Source organism: Cryptomeria japonica, chromosome 6 (assembly GCF_030272615.1).
Source record: "Cryptomeria japonica chromosome 6, Sugi_1.0, whole genome shotgun sequence".
NCBI lineage: Eukaryota > Viridiplantae > Streptophyta > Pinopsida > Cupressales > Cupressaceae > Cryptomeria > Cryptomeria japonica.
Window position 1 is genome coordinate 257,978,450 of NC_081410.1, and position 18,228 is coordinate 257,996,677.

An 18,228-nucleotide genomic window follows, 5' to 3' on the forward strand; every position below is an offset into this window, starting at 1 on the left:
ATCCTAGGAGCTTACCAGATGTAACCCCAAATGCACATTTTTTGGGATTTAATCTGAGTTTGAATTGTTCCATCTTGTCTAATATTGGACCTAGTTTTGATACATGTGTTGATCTTTGCATAAATTTAACTAGAGTATCATCAACATAATCCTCCATGATTTTGTGTATCATATCATGAAAATTGTTATAATTCCGACAACAAAAAAATTCATTGAATTCCGACATACCATTTAAAATTTGTAAATGTATAAAATTAACTATGTAAATGTACAAAGTTAACTATAAAATCTAATGGTACTCTTCCCTATATTCACATTGCTCGCCTTCAATCTCTATCCACATGCTCGCCTTCGAATCTCTATCCACATGCTGGTTACAACTCAGAAAAAAATTTAACAAAAAATATATTATTTAAATTTAACAAATAAAAGGGTCGGCATTGCAAGATATGGAAAGTGCAAGTACAGTATTTGATATTTGAAAGGCATTTGGGATCCGAAAAGCCCTACTACTTGTTCATTCCGTAAAATCAGTTCGATCAATCCAGTAGGTACTTTTTTTTTAATTCAATATGACGACGTTCTATGCTTGATAAGGAAACTTAATTTATTCATGCGGATGTGAAAAAATGGAGGGGAAACGCCTTCAGCCAAAGCACGGAGATGTCAAGGGCACGTACTCCCACTCCAGGTTAACGCATTCAAATTCTATTATCTCCTATTATAAATTGATGCATTACAGAAGAAACCTGCAACTTTACTGTCACCTTCACTTTCTCACAAAACTTAAATTCTTTTATTTACCGAAAATTTGGGGTTTTATTGTAAATACTGTTTCCCAGAATTCATACCAATTTAGATCTGGCAACAAGTAAAGTGTAAATGTGGTTAGTTTGGGAGTTGTGCTGTTTAAAGTTCAAATAAAGAAATCTTCCGCCAACAAACTTTTAAAAAATGTCATTCCCCTGGTTCTAGATACATCTGAGAAATCATCATATCCCTGGCGGAAAAATGAGCCTCTTGCCCAAAGTTACAAATGTAAAAAAAATTAGAAAATCAAACATGCATTTGCCTATTTGCATCACGAGTTGGAAATGATCATTTCAATGGCTTCTAGATAAACTCTTATTTGTCATTATCTTTCAGTTGTTAATTACTGGCAAAAACATATGGCAAGTTTGAATATTTGTTGGATCCCCTAACCTTGAGATGTCTATATCAGGGTTCGATATTTTCTATACCCAAATTTTACTATGTTTTTTGGCTGTAAAAACTAGCGGCAGGGGATTTCGTGGAAATAGATATCAGAATAATTTTACCAAGTTTTCTTTTGGTTACTTTGGTGGCATCTAATGCGCACAATGTTGCGGAGGAACTTTGTAAGGCTGGAGTTGCTTTGCAGATATCTTTGTTATTTTTTGAGATTAAGAAATACTCGAAACTAGAGGGCCTAAATTCTCGAATGGAAAAAAGATGTTGATGTGGGCAGAAACCGTTCAGAATCTTTTCTAAAGAGGTGTAACTGAACAGAAGAGTAAAACTGCTTTTTACTAACAAGTATGCTTTTTTCTAATGTTTTTAGAGTTTATTGAATAAAAGTTGGTCTTTTTAGTTGTTTAATGTCTTTCTTACAGATTTTAATAGGGCACGGGTGTTCTCTCTACTGAAAAGTTCGAATCTATGTTTAGCCATCTATCTGTTTATACATACACATTACTACATTTACCTAGTTAGGTTCATAGCAGGTGGTTGTCGAATTAAGTGTGCTAACTAAATGAAAAATAAAATTGCATTTGAATATTTACACAATCATAGCAAAGCAAGGAAGGTCACTCAAAAGAACACAATAATTACTACTTTTGAATAAGATGATTACAGTGAAGGTCTTTTTATATAAAAGCAAGGAAAGAAAACACCTGAGTACGGGCTGCTTGACTTTGAAATCAAAGACAAGTCCTTGAAAAGCTTCAGTTTCCCTAAATTGAGAGAGTAAGTGCTCTCCTTATATGACGCATTTCCTTTTGTCTTCTGCTAAATGACAATTGTGGCGAGTTATTAATATGCCAGAGTTATGCTGTTTTTCTTTGATCATCCTAGTGGCTTTTAAAAGAGAATGACAACAAGGCAGGTGTAATAAATAACTAATAAGTAATTGAATTCAGCCTGTGCCTATGTTTAAAATATAGTAGCTAAAATAATGCTTGAAATTACTACCATTGAAAACACCTCTAAATTTGTTGTCTTGGTGTCATTAGCTTCACCATACCATTCCCTGAAACTTCTATGATTTATGCTACCACTACTAACCATCACAAGACTGTTTTTGTGGTTTATATACACATGCACTGTCGTATAAAAGAACTGCTCTGTTTTTTCTCGATAGGCATATCATTATAAGGGTTCTGCTTTTTCTTGTAAGTTACTGATGCAATGATGTCTTGTATTTCATCTACTTGAGTCAACAAAGTTTCTTGTAGGAGTCTTATTTTCATCCTAAAGAATATACAAAGCAATTCACAAGGACTATGAATTCCAGTGTCAGTGCAATTGTTGGAATTGAATATATCCTGTGGCTTCAATTGTTACTCCTGTAAACCCAGAGTCTAACCTTGCTTCTGTTTTCCAAATCATCTGAACGTCACATGCTTTTACCGAACCCATGAAATGTTCTTTTATAAAAAGATTTAACAGATATTTATGCTTGCAGAAGTTACAATGAGTGTTTATGGTGCTGGGTAATAAGCTTTGGTAGCAAAATTAGTGCCCACTTTCATAAAGTGCTTCTCCTGGGGACTAATTATGGATAATGGACAGCAAATCATGGCGACATTGTTCACATAGATAATAGCTTTGCTTCTCAAACTGTTGCACAGCATTGATTTTGCTTGCGTTGTAAAGTAATCCATCATGATAATTATGTCTTGCTTTAGTCCTGCTATCCTCTACTGCAAAATGGTCCCAAAGCATTGAGAATTGATTTTCCAAACTGTGTTTTAGAAGCATATGATCTCATAGTCACTGTTTGCATAATGTGGGATATATTACAAGCCTTCACAAGATTGTGGAGATTTTCATGAGGTACCTGCCATCAGAGACCTGGGTGTAGCATTTTTGCAACTGTTCATTCCTGTGATTTTTGTCAACACCATTATAGTTTCTATTGAAATTTCTTGTATGTTGTGACTCATTGCAAGTCTTTGAAATAACCCATTATGCTCAACTTTGCACTTATTTTCCCTTATTATCTGAAACGCAGTTGTCTTAGTTGCCAATGCCTTGCATGTCTTCTTGATTGGCTTTGTTCGCTGATAATGGATCCAGTATGATACTTGAAATGTTGGTAATATAACAAGTTTTTTGCAGTTTTTCCATATACCCTCTTAAGTACAGTGATGTAACTCTGATCCTAAATAATTCAGTGCCAACGAATTCATCGTCAATACCCATATTGTCCTCAACAGTCCTTATTCCAAAAGGTTAATCTGATCTCAGGAGTCATTTTGGTATGAATAACCACTATAAAATTGAACTCTGGTGAAAGTCATAATCTTCTACATTTTTATTTTTTACAATAGTTAAGGGGCATTTTCACTAAATACTGCAAGTTGTGGGACTGATTAAGAGTATAACTGGCTTAGTTTGCAAGCTGCGTTTGACTGTAAATTGAATATGTTCATGTTATATGGTACAAGTTTGATCCTTAATTATCCTGCAACAAGGAAGTTGTGTTCAATACCCATCGTGTCCTTAGCAATCTCTATTTTGAAAAAATGAACTAATCTCACAATGTTCATTGTGATAGGAATGACTTCTACAAATTCATATTCTTGGAAAAAATCAGTATCATCCACTCTCTTACAACAGTTAATAGGCTTGTTTATTAAATACAGCAAGTCCCAGTGATTGGTGAAGAGAATAACAGGTATTGTTTCTAAGTTATGTTTGAACCTCTGCACTGTGAACATCTTCATGTTATGGTGGTGCAACTTGGATCTAAAATAATCAAGCATCAAGCAAATTATCATCAAAGTTCATCATGTCCTCAACATGTTTATTATAAAAAAGATGGCGTGGTCTGTCGTGGGTTATTTTTTGAACACTACCGGATGTTGAGAGAGGTGGGGGTGAATCAACATACACTAAAACTTAATCAGATTTAACCTTTTATTCAACATTCATTCCATCTAATATATGCATGAAAGTAAATAACTGAAACCACAAGAGCAATCACACATGAACACCAAGATTTTTATGTTGAAAACCCAAACTGGGAAAAACCACGGGGAGAACTATCTTACTATATGATAATTGGATTACAATGTTTAGGCCAAAGTCCAAGGAGCTCACTGCCCCTGAGATGATTCGCAAAGCTAAGATGCACAACCTTAGGGCAAGATACAAAAGGGACTTGCAGACACTGAAGATCACTTCTTCAGGGCAAGATACAAAAAATCTAATAGAGTAACATCAATAGGATTGAACTGTAAAGAACCACATCCACTGAAATGCTGTTTACAATTCACTGTTCAAAACACATTAAAAACTATTTTCATTATTGCTCTGTTATACTTCCGAACCTCTGTACCACTTCACAATTGCTTTGCACAACCCACACAATTTGTCTGTCTTTTCACAATGATTCCATCCTTTATATACCATCCACAACCTCAACAACATCAATTAGGTCGGGCCAATTAGATGTAATGTGCAATTACAAAACAGTTGGCCCAAAAACAAACTCCAATGTAATGTGGAAGGCAAAATGAGACATGTGAGGCATCACACCATGTAGGCACACCTTCCTGTCCATCCTTAAACTTCGCCCAAAGATCCGCACGCCACTGCATGGACCAAAACGTTATAGGTTAGGTGCAAAAGATAACACTGTTAATGCCCACCGATACAATTTTCTCAAACTACAATATGGACCACGAAGGGTACTTGTGGATGCCCAAGGTAGCATCATCAACAAATATCCGCAAGATTGAATAATTGAGCCACATCACAAAAATACTAGTAGACATAGGAATGTAACGCATTCCTGTACACTGACACTGAAACAGTCACACATGACTGAACATCAACCGCGGAGGCCAGAAATCAACACCAAATCTCCAGAAACTACAAGATACACTTTACAAGCCTTCCGAAGCGTTGACAAATAGATTCCACACATCCGCATGATCACAAAGCTAACCCACTGTTACTGCATTATAATAGACCACATCCGGACCAAAGAATGCTACTGAGTTACACATTCGGATCAATGACAACAAAAACTCACATTGGCAACATTATTCTCATAGATATAAACATATTTAATTTGGGTTCTGGGAAAACTCATAATCATCGACAGTATTTACAACAGTCAGTATGTTTGTCAATCAAATGTTGTGAGTCCTAGTGATTGGTGAAGTGCATAGCAGGTGTATCTTGCAAGATATGTTTGAACTTCTGCAATGTGAACACCATTGCAAGGCCGTACATGTTCTGTCATGCGATAATTGTATTTTTTTCCCAAATTATCTTAGTTTATTTCTGAAAGGAAAATAAAAAACTTGTTTAGTGTTTTTACTTCCTTTTCCGATGTGCTAGACTAGTATTTCTAGTATAACAAATATATCAGATCTGTATGCTAAGTAAATAACACAGAGCTGGAATGAATCTATAACTGTTATCAAACAAAGAAAGGAGTAGAGGTGTCCCTAATTTAATGTTCGGTGAAGATAGATGATTGGGAGAGGCTGTAGAAGGCTGGAAAGGTGAGTGGCAGACACTCAAAAGGAACTAATTTTTGAGTCTGGAAAATGCATCAGCTAGTCACATGGAAGTTACACTTGTGACCATGAAGGTTGTGCTTATGACCTCGGCCTGAAATTTTTTCCATCAGTGGTCTTTCCCTGCAGGTCACACCTCTGACCATGAAACTCATTGCTGGAGAGTGATTCAGAGAAGCAAGAGAGCGTTTAAAGAGAGGCCTTTATGCCTTTTGTAATGTTCAATTGGCCAACTGGCCATCAAAAGATGTAGAGATGTTGGGAATTTGGGCAGAGGTAGACAAATGTTTTTACACAAAATATTTATATTATTCTATTAGTGTTTTATTTTACATTTAATGCATATTCCACAATTATATAGGAGTTTCTTCTCCCACATTATAGGAACCACTCCCTAATTAATGCCTAGAGGCATTGTACAGTGGCAACACGGGATGGATTGTAATGGCGTGAGCGTGTTAATCTTAACAAGAACTCTTATCTTCTAGCTTAAATTTGACAACCATTTACATGCTAAAACATTAATGATAATTATAAACATAATATTTTAAAAATAAATACCACGTTAAAAAAGAGACATGCCCCCATCAAAATTATAATGATATAGCAATTTGTAATTCTTGAAAATTGATTTGGGTGAATTTTTTTTCTCCATTGGTTTATGTGTGACCATTTTAAGCTTTCTTAGGTCATGCATTAATGAAATCATGAACTGGAATATTTTACTAATAGGCAATATTTTAAATATTTCCTCCATGCTAGTAAGACAACCTTATTCAATTAATGGCCAGCAGAGATAATATCATTCAATCTTGAAATTGAAATTGAAATTCACTTAGTTTTCTACAAAGCAAAACAGTATGTTGTTGGTGGTGTTTTTCAAGTTGGAATTTATCCTCGTTACTTCAAACTTTAAAATTTTTTCTATATAGAGACACCACAATAATTGAGCAGGAAAATCTTGTTTAAGCTTAATCAATTTATTTAGATAGCATATTGAAGCTTCTAGAAACATACAAATATGCACAATTTAAATGCATGCAATCCTAGATCTATTGAAAATGTTAAATAGGATACTTTATTTCATATTTCTAGTTGGGTGGATTGAGAATCAGAATACAATCAAGCCTTTATCTCCTGCATAATTTTACATGGCAAGAATCCACAAGCTGAAATGTTTTTGTTTACAAAAGTTATCAAGTTGTATTTTATATCTAGCCTATCATCCGGGTATGCATTCTACTAACCCATCCTGAACTGTTCTAACTTTCACTTGTAGTTCTTTTCCTCCATGCATGCATTCTCCTTTAATATACCAATTATCAATTCCCTCTTAAGGGGTATCCAGTCTCATTCCTTGTGAAAGCATATCTATCATCCTTATATTTATTGTTTGACTTGGTGGTGTTCTTTCCAATATTTTCCTTTAGGAGCCATAGCTTACTTATAAAAAACTCCTAGCTTTATACATTTGTAATTCAGCTGTATGGAATGCTTATATTTTCTGTTTAATCATACGTGACAAGAATCCACAAGCTGCAATGCATTTGTGTATAGAAGTTAAATTTTATATCTCCTATATCATCCAGGTATATGTTTTGTTAATCCATCTTGAAAGGTTCTAGCTTTCATTCACAGTTATTTGTATTTTGCATGCATTCTCTTGTAATATAACAATTTACAATTCCCTTTTGAGGGATATCTACTCTTATCCCTTCTTGAAAGTATATCTGTCTATCCTTGTATTGATTGCTTAATTTGGTGGTTTTCTTTCCAATATTTTCCCTTAGGAGCCACATGATGCTTTAAAAAAAATTCCTAGCCTTAGATGTTTGTAATTTAGCTGTATGGATTGCTTAATATATAAGTTACTTTGAACTGTATTGGAACTCTTTAGATATTTGTCTGATATCTTAGTGGGCAGTGTTTCTGTCTAGGAGTGCCTTTGAAGAGGGTTGATGAAATGCTAGGGGATTTTTCTATTTTCTTAGATTATGAGAATTTATGCCTGTGTTTACTGATTTTTAAATTGGTAAAGAAAACAAATTTAAATTGATCTTAGAACTGCCTAAAAGTAGATTCAAAATTATCTCCCTTATCATTTTTGGTACAGTTCGGGGAGGTCTAAGAGAGATGTGAAGCAAACACTAGAGGGACCATCCATTGGAAACACAGATGGAATTCATGATATTGTGATTCAGGATTCAAAGCATCGTAGGCGGACTCAAGATCCAGTGCCAATTGAGGATGCATTGCAGGAAACAGATATTAAGTTTGAACAGGAGACTAGCAAAAAGGGCTCTGATCCGAAAATTCATGAGGCATCCAAACCAAAACATGTGCCAAATGCAGGATCCTTTTTTCAGGTCACTTCTTAGTGAATGCCTTTGAATGTGTTTACATTTCTATTATGCATATATCTATTTGCCACTTTTTTTTTTGTCTTTCATTAAATATCTTGATTATACATAGGTCATGTTCTGTTTTCTTTGAACTCTACAATTTGTTGAAGTTTATTTTTGGTTTTTTGCTAAAATGTAATGGAGCAATTTTTCATAAGGCTGATACAACAATTCAAAAAAGTACGTATATGATTTATATTTTCCCTTATAATATTACTTGTGAGCTATGTCACAAGGTTTGAGCTTATGTTCCAGTTTGGTAAAGGAAAAAAAATGGAACGTGTTTGTAAACAGATAAAATTAAATTTTTTTTTTGATCAAATTTGAATAATATAAATGTGCATTTTTTATTTTAATATATTAAAATTTAAATGAATTTTAAAATTTTAAAATTTGAATAAATTTAAATCTAACTTAATATATAAATAATAATACAGTCACTTTAAAAGTCCTAATTCAACTATATTATTGCCTTTTACCATCAAATAATGCTAGACAATCAAATAAAGAGTCAAGATATGATTAAATCATGTTGTTGATTTCTATAGAATATCTTTACTCACCGATCTTGAAATACATATAAACATTATCATTCAATCAAATAAAGTAGACAAAAACATGCTTTGTAAATGCAAAAACATCTTCTCCTCCAAAAAGAAGCAAGTCATGATGACTCTTACAGTTCAAATATTGATGAATAAAGAGAAGAATGGATTATGCTGTTCCATTCAACTATTGGAATTTATTATATGTTCAATCTTTGGCTGTAGCTCATGAGGAATGCCAAGGTTCACACGAACATTTTAAAGTTATAAAATGTTGGCTGTTATGGCTGGAACGCAGGCTTTAACACTAATGTTTTGATGATTTGGGTTGGTGGTTGTGTGGTGAGGGCAAAACCAAGTGTTTTCTTCACTTCCCTGCTTACTGCTATCTTGCTGTGGGTTGTTAGGCCATCTCTATCATGCTGGGTATTATAGAAAAAACCGAATATTCAACCCATTTTTTATTAATTTATTATTATTTTTTTTCAAAGCCTAAATTGAATTTAAGTAAATGGGGTTTCCAATGTTCAGGTTGAAATGTGGCAAAGCCTATGACATAGCTTGTCAGAAATTAATGCAGATCTTATTTTATCCATATTGCCTCCACCTGAATTAACTTCAAATTGTAGTGGTTTTAGTTTGTGTTAAGAGTAGCAGATGTGCATTGGAGCAAGTAATTTAGGCTATAGCTTGCGAAGCATGAGAAACTAGAAGAACTGAAACAAGTCCATGAAACAGATGATATTTTAACCTGGAAAAACCCTGCTGTGGGGAAAACCAGCTGGAATTTTGAATTGCACAAACATGCTATCCTTGCTTGTGCAATGGGTCCGATTCAAAAATCTGTAAGAAGCATACACCTCACACTCTTTGTTGTCTCCGTTATTTTGAATGCTTCTATGGATAGATTACAAGGAGCCCATTGTAGGCATCAGCTATGAAAATTTGATTACTCATTGTTTCTCACTCTTACATACATCAGATCTTATGCTCTCATCTTTCTTGCTTGCTAATTGCTTAACCCATGGTTTCTTTTATGGATTGTTCATGATGCCCCTTAAAAGATCAAAGAATTTCACTCACCTAGATTGAGGAGACAGTCAGACAAATTGAATGTTTCCCACTACTGAGTTTAATATTTGAAATGGGCGAGATTGTTGGAAACAGCAGAAGGAAACTGCCATGTCACATGTATGGCCACCCTGTCATTAGCAAATTGACTACGACACTTATGGAACCATTAGGCAAATAAAATAAACACATTCTGATGTATCTTGTGGTTTTGTCATTGTAGAAAACACTTTAAATTTCTCTGCTGATTTTGATGTGTTCTTAGAGGTTGATGGATTTTGATCTTTATCCTTAATCCTTATGGATCATAACTACCCTTTTTAGATTACTTTTGGTCCCTAAGAAGCTTAGATATTTATGAGACGTAGAAAGATCTATCTCTCTACCTCTTAGAGTGTATTGTGTGGTCCTTAGTTGTTTGGCCTTGACCCCAACCCATTAATTGCCTGTGCCTACAATTTGGTTTTTCTCTACTTTTACTAAACTGTCTTCCTTGCTTCTTGTTGTGTGTCCCAAGGTAGTGTTTTGCCCTTGGTTTGTTCATCTTGCAAAATACCCCAGATAGAAGACAGTGTTGCTATCTACCTTGACATTTGACATGTAAAGCTCCTACCGATATGTACATCCCTAAGAAATCATGCCCAAAACCTGTAGTTGCACATTCTTCTATAGAAGAGCTAATTACTCACCTCTCATGGATTCTGCTGTTCCAGCATTTTGTGCTGCTGTAATCAGGTCGTTTTTGTGATTCCATCATGATGTTTCCTAGTTTGAGGAGCACTTTTATTTTTTGCTGTCCTGTCTAGCATGAAATTTGTGGGGAGTACTGTTGGTTTTAGAGGTATTTAGGTCGCTCTATATCCATTTTCTTCCATCTCATGATTGGATGTACTTGGCCCTTTTTCCTTGCAAGGTCACAAGGTTTAGGCACATCTCTCTAGGTGGACCTATATTTACTAAATTGATTACTTCTTCTAGCTTGCCACATAGGTCAGAGGCATTGAACAACCTCTGGATTTGATGTACAAATGGAGATAGATTGATGAGGCATTACTCATCTTTGTGGTCTATGACGCCTAAGCTCCTTGATATCCTAACTCTTACTCTAATGGTTATAGTTCTATCCTTTATGACATTGAGGACCCTCTTATATCCCTCTTCCACATCACCCATTTTTTCATGATGTTAGGAGAGGTCCTACGTGGAGTTGGTTACCTCCTATAATTTCAGTCCAGCACCCTTAGCCCTAAGCTTTCCTTGATGAGAATTCTCAAGACTATGATAGTGATGGAGGATAACATTGTTGACTGCTCCAGTGGGGTGCTGAACACTAACTTTTGAGTGTTCTAGTTCTCAGCCAGGGTGGTCTTTGTTTCTATTGTGACGTTTTCACAAATCACCCCATTGCAAATGGGGACCCCCACTTTTTCCTTAGCTTAGTTGTCTTAGTTGGGTCATCTTAGCTTGGCATTAGTTGTAGCTGTTAGCCTTTTCTTGTGAGAGGGAGTATGTTGTGAGTGTCAAGGTTGAAAGGTTAGGGTTGTGTTGTCAACATTGCAAAAGTTGTCAAAATTGCTAAAGTTGCTAAGGTTGTCAAATGTTGTCAAAGAGGCTAGGAGAGCGAGATATTGTTTGAGGTTGATTGCACATGTAGTGGTAAGTTGACGGAACTACAAGCACATCACCTAAGGTCTTGTATTTCGAGTCTGCATTATGTAAAGACCTAGAGGGGTAAAGTCATGAAAATTTGTCTAAGTAAAATTCAACCCCCTCCTGGAATGGATAAATTTATGCAAGCTTTAGGTGGGTAAGTTTTGCATTGGTGTCAAACCTTGCCTTAGGTTAATTGTTGGCCACAAAAATGTCTAAATGAGACTTCAAGGAGCTTCAATCAACATTTTGTGCGGGCCTCCCCCTCATATGCGATTAGGAGCAAGATGATTTTGAGGTGGTCTAAGTGTTGGAATCTGTTCAAAGCAATTTTGTGCAAGGCCTTGTCTAGGATGCGCTCATGTTTTTCACCCTTGTGCAGTGATGTCTCTAGAATCTGCTCAAAATGAGGGAGGCATTGTGCATGCATGAGATTGATATGCGCTTGTGAGGTGGAGTCATGAACTTCTCTACGCAAAGGCGTCCTCTAAGTGCACCCTAGGTGAAAGATGGAGGAAGGAACGATGAAATTTTGGCTATGTAAAACTCAATCCCCTTTTTCCATATATAAAATTGTGCACAACACCCTCTAGGATGCGCTTTACCTTGAGGGGCCTCAAGTTCGCCTAGGATCTCTTGTGCTATCACTTGCCTGATATGCACTCAGCATCACAAGTTGTGCAGGGGCATCATTGGAATGCGCTCAATGAAGGAGAATAGGAAAATTTTTAAGTCTAAACTTCGTGCAAGAGCATGCCTTGAGGCCGCTCAACCTTTTGTGCATGCATTTGTCTTAGATGCGCTCTACATGTTGCTGTGTCTGCATACCTTCTAGATGCACTCATACAGGATTTTGTGCAAGTTGGGGTGTGAATCCCGCTCAGCTAATGTGGGACTTGTGCAATGATACCCCTGGATCCCGCTCAGCAATCTTTTTGTGCATTCAAACCTCCCAAATGTGCTCAGAACTTTGTGCATCAGATTCTTCCAAATGTGCTCAGTCCTTAGGAATTGCAAATCAGACTTAGATTTAAATCAGATCTTGGAAAGATGGATATCGGACCCTAAACAACACCTAACTCAGACTGAAGGAGTGAAGCTCAGACCTTATCAGGATTGTAATCGGACCTGCAAACAAACAGAAGATTAGACCTAATGATAAAGGATCAGACCTACACTCCTACACACTTATCTTTAAGGCATTATTTTGTACATGCAATCAGCTTCAATGCACTCTACATTGTGCAACTCTACCCCTGAAGTCTGCTCATCATGATTTTGTGCAAGGGGGATCTTCAATCCTGCCCTGCACACATTTTGTGCAGTTCACCATGTAGAACCTGCTATGCAAGGGAAGGTCACCCAGCTTTGTGCAGGGCTGCCTAGCATATGTGCCATAAGAAGGGGGTCAAAATCAGACCTAGGTCAGTGAATTCAGACCTAAAGGAGATGCAAATTCAGACTTTAAACAATGGAAATCAGTCCTTGGAAAAGGTAAAACACGGTGACAAGTCCCTTAAAGCCTAAGCTCAGACCTTCAGAATTGGAAATCGGATTTAAGAGAGATGGATTTTCAAGGAAAAGATTAACGTAGGGCATATGCTAATCCCACCCATCAATCTACATCAATTTTGTGCAACGCAATATGACAAGTACCCCCTATACTGTGCATGCATGAGGTCAATCTGCGCTCAAGGGGGAAATATGAAATTTTTTAAGGCAAAGGTTTATGCAAGCTAGGTCTCCAAATCTACATAGGGCAACATTGTGCATGACCTCACCTAGCAAATGCGCTGTGCAGACCTGAGTCCCATATGTGCTCAGATGAAGGGGCTTAATTAAGAGCAAAATCAGATCAAAGAGCATGAAAATTGAACCTGAGAACATTCAGATTTGGACAAATTATATTCACAATTTGATCAAATTTCAAGTTAACATTATCATTTCCAGAACAAAGTTGTTCATTTCCAGATTTTTGATTGGCAGAGGTTGATTTTGTTTTCTGATATAAGTGTGTAAGATTGAATTTATTATTACCTTCCTCTTAATTCATAATGTTTCTTTTTCAGGTTCAAGGGAGGAGTGATTAAAAGGAACCCCTTGGTATGCGCTCAGACCTGAAAGACATGAGCGATCAGTAAAAAAAGGGATGGAAGTAAGTGAGGGAGATTCACATGAAGCGGGAAGACTTCATAGGAATGCATGAGTCATGATGGAGAGCATCACAGCATCAAGTCTACTAAGCTATAGAACCTACAACTTCAAGATATATGCATCAAGACAATATTGCCATACATCAAGATGACTAAGGTTTAAGCATCACTTCAAGGATTCAACCACGACATGGGAGGTTATCTTACAATGTCTAGAGGTTCAAGGCATCACGATGATGAGGAAATTTGACAATATTGAATTTTCTTCGGAAATCCAAGAATATGGGTTAGCATATGGGGATAATCTCGATTCAAGGGCAATACAACATGGAGATACTCTATATGAGGGTGAGCAACCTGAGTCTAAGTAGAGGTTGATGCAAGGCATTCAAGACTCAATACTATATAAGTGCAGGGCCCCCAAGCAAGAGGATGAATTCACACAAGATGATCAAGCGAAGGTACAAAGGAAATCAAGGCCAAGTACACTGTGAACAAAGGATTCTGCATCAAGCATGAGCATCACAAATCTACATTAAACATCATCGAGATGGAGATGCAACACAAGGAGATGGATCAAGCGATATCATGTATTCAAGGCCAGTACAACATGGAGGTACCGCTACACAAGGGTCATCAAACATATACTACATCAAGCACATGTTCACATTTTAAAACCAAGGACTACTAGGAGGTAGGATGTTCAGGGAGGAATACATCACAAGGTCAATCTCCCAAGTTAGAAGATTGAAGTGCAAGTGTGATCAAGGAGAGCGAGTTTCAGAAGAGTTAAGCAAAGTTAGAAAGTCAACTTGAGCATCAAAGATTATGCAATTCGGGAATATGATCATTATCACATCAAACAATTGGATAATGTTGACTATCAAGAGATATTTCCCCATCACAAACACTTCTTGGTGATGATCTACATGGTGTAAGTTGAAGTGGCATCCAATCGTCATTCAACCAATCAAGGGATTTCAAGTCAACTTGTCCAAGTTCATTGAACTTGATTCAATCACATGAAGGAAACAAGCAACACATGGCATTGCATTGGAGATTGATTATCATACCTAACCTCATCACTCATTGGTTCAAATTTAAAAAAAGGACATGTGTCTATCAATATATAATTATTTCATTGGTCGAATGTGATAGTTTTGATACTTAATATAAGTACAGATCCAATAGCCAACAAGATGAGAGGGGGGGGGGGTGAATCATACAAACTTAATCTTTCATAAAAACATCAGATTCAACCTTGGTAACATATATATCAGTAATATAACCAAAACTGTTAAACATGCAAACTCAAAAGCATATGAACAATATAAACCTCATAACACCAGATTTAACGTGGAAACCCAAATAGGGAAAAACCATTGTGGAATTTCGGACCCACTAAGAAATATACTCTTTTAGAGTATGCTCGGTTAAAAGCAAATCCTGTTAAAGATTACAAACACATTGCTAGATGTGACCCGGTCAAGGGATTTCCCTCAAATCTGTTAGGATCTTCACTTTGTTAGAAGTGACCTTGTTAAAGGATTTCAAACACTCAATTAGAATGTCACCTTGCTAGAGGATTTACATATAAGGCTGTTAAGTCCACTCGGTTAAGAGATTTTCTGTCACTTTCACAAAATAACAACAATAAAAATCTATCTGCAATTTCACATCTAAAATGCTAAAGTAGATTCCTATTTGTTCAATACAATCTAGACATAGAACTAATATTGTCTATTTGCTGGGCTTCTATACTTTGTTATTCTAATAGGTCTTCAAGCTTCTGTGTTCGGTAATCACTATGTAGCATCCCTGTGCATACACTTGCCCGCATACATTGTTTATCAATAGTTTCCTATTTATAAACAATTAGGTAACCGCTTAATCTCCTTGATCACATTTCCCATGATCAATCATAACCATCAGATCTTCAATCTTGTCCAGGTTCAATGCATCTTTCGATCTGAAAATGTTTTACCCCGCCTTGGAACTTGCATAATAGTCTTGGAACTTGCGCCAGGGTATTGCGGTTCAATCTGAGCTGTAGATCTTCATGCCGACTTTCCATTGCCTTAGATTCGTTAACAAACTTCTTCCACGGCTTACCAATCATTTAATCCGCTCGAGCTCATCAGCTTCCTTCATTAAATATCGCATGTAAACATTTAATGCATTCTGTTATAGCTCGGTTACTACTCGGTAACAACTTGGTGAATACTAAACCTCACTCGGTAGACATTCCGCCTTCATTAACCGATAGCGATAACCATAGAGTTTACTGACTAGGTTCCTTAGGGTTTACCGACTAGGTTCTTTGCTTGATAACATAGTATAGTATTAACCTTTACAATTTACAACATATGTATGATGTTAAAACAATCTAAAACATCATGATCTCATCGTTGTTTGACTTGGTAGTAGTTGCCCATTGAATACCTTATTCATCATATTCTTTCCTGTGTCTTTTACCGACATCTTTATAATCTTCATATCATACTTCTCAAGATATGGCAACATCATACTGAATTAGAAAATGAATTTCTTGACATCAGTGACAAAATAATAATATCAAGATAGTAAAACATCTTTAATCAGTTATATCCATAATCATCAACCACCTTCTCAATATCCTTAAGAAATGCTAACAATTTTTCATTGTCTGTTATAATGCAATATTGCCAACAGAATGGAGTTAGTTGTAACTAACACTAATTAGGGTTTTATTATTAAATCTCGATAATATATACACTTTTGTAGCCAAAAAGTTAGAATTACATTAGGAATACCACTTATCATGCATATGCTAAACAAAGGTACCGTAAATATTAAAAATTTGAATTAGTAGGTATTTTGAATTTATTGTTCATTGGTTTAATATTCAAATCTAAATTGCTGGATCAGAATTGTATAGGTATGGGTATGTGGGTATGGTATGCTGGTATGACAAATTTTTGGAGGGAGTTTGGGTACATCGATACAAAAACATATAAAAATAATGAATATTTATAAATGTTTAGCCTTAGAAAATAATTAAGTTCAGAATACAATAAATATACTGAACAAAATGCTTTTGAAAAGGAGCCATGAACCGGTGAGGTCTCAAATGGGGGACCTCATCCCAATTTAAACCATAGTTACAAGACTTGGACTCGGCTCGGACTCGACAAACTGATTTTTGACTCGGACTCGGATTCGGCGCCTGGACTTGCAAAGACTCGGCAAATTGAAAAACCCAAGAAATTCAAAGATTTTTAACGATTTTAAACTTCTTTCATGCATTTTTAATAAATAAACCTCAAAAACACAATAATCTCATCAAATAGAAACTACTTTGAACACTTACACAAGTTTATATTCATCGCATAAGTATAAACACAAATTTTAGGCTTGAGCTGAAGGAAATATAAATAGTGTCAAATGTCTACAAAATCCATGGAATATGAAATCCATGGCATCAAAAGTTCAAAACATATTTCAACATAAAAGCTAGAGCCTAGAAGTCTAAGGCTTAGAGGAGCCAATACATTCTATTTTAATTTTTAAAGTTACAATGCTCCTCTGAGCCTAGAAGTCTAAGGCTTAGAGGAGCATTGCAACTAGAGGAGCCTAGAAGTCTAAGGCTCAGAGGAGCTTTGTAACTAGAGAACTCATTATCATCTCAAGTACATGTAGAATGTATGGTCATCGCACTAACATGTTTTGTTTTTATAAATTTACACATACCACTTTGTTATTTTCTAGTGTGTTGTATATGAATCTGGGTAGAAAGAATTAGTTGTTTAACCAGATGAACTAATATTATATTCCTTAAATAGGTGGTTTACCATGGTGCAATCACTGGAAACAATGTGTGTGGTTCATTCTTTGTAGTGGCTTAAGCGTCTCCACAGGTGAAGAAATCATTGTGCAAGCAGTTCATGATGTAGTTAGTATCCAATACCGTGTGAGAAGGAATGTCCTTGGAAGTGAAGAATGTCGCAGACAAATCAGCAATGCAGATCTTAATTTGTTCGTAAAACCAGAAAGAATTTCTTTATGTTGTTATATGGAGCCTAATCAAACTCAGAGGTTAAATTTTCCCCCCAAATTATTCAATGGGGGTTTCGGGGCAGTGCCCCTTGCGGGGTCCAGGGGCAGCAGAGTCTAGGGCTCAGGAATTCTAACCCTATTTTTTGTAAACTATTAACTATAATTTTTTTTTGGCTTTTTTTAACCTTGTTGGGTGGCAAAGTCTAGGGCTTAGGACTTGGTGCAAGTCTGCGCAGAACCGGCCAGACGAGTCCGAGTCCGAGTCCAGGGTCCTCTGGCCTCGGTAGAGGCGACCCACCTCAGGACTCTGCGAGTCTTGTAACTATGATTTAAACATTCAACAATATCACTCTAGTGGGGTTTGAACCTTGATGGCAAGAAGAACAACACCTTAACTTAACCATCACACCATGCCACTACTGACATCAACTTGTCAAACTTATACGTTATAATAAATATTCATTTTTCATAAATAAACATTTATTTGTTGATTTATAAAATAGGCAACATATGTTCTTTATTTAAATTGATACACCTTTAACGTTAGAATTGAATTTGTAGCCTAAAATTTAAAATTAAATTAAGAATACCACAT

At 36.1% G+C, this 18,228-nt stretch overlaps 1 protein-coding gene across 1 annotated transcript in view; it reads left to right on the forward strand.

Moving 5' to 3' along the window:
* Positions 1-370: 370 nt before the first annotated feature.
* Positions 371-18,228, forward strand: part of LOC131037435 (uncharacterized) — a 36,127-nt gene continuing 18,269 nt past the window's right edge. Inside the window, exons 1-2 of the mRNA XM_057969579.2 lie at positions 371-691; positions 7,891-8,143. Coding sequence (XP_057825562.2) covers positions 630-691; positions 7,891-8,143 — 315 coding nt within the window. The 5' untranslated portion in view covers positions 371-629. The remainder of the gene's footprint in view (positions 692-7,890; positions 8,144-18,228) is intronic.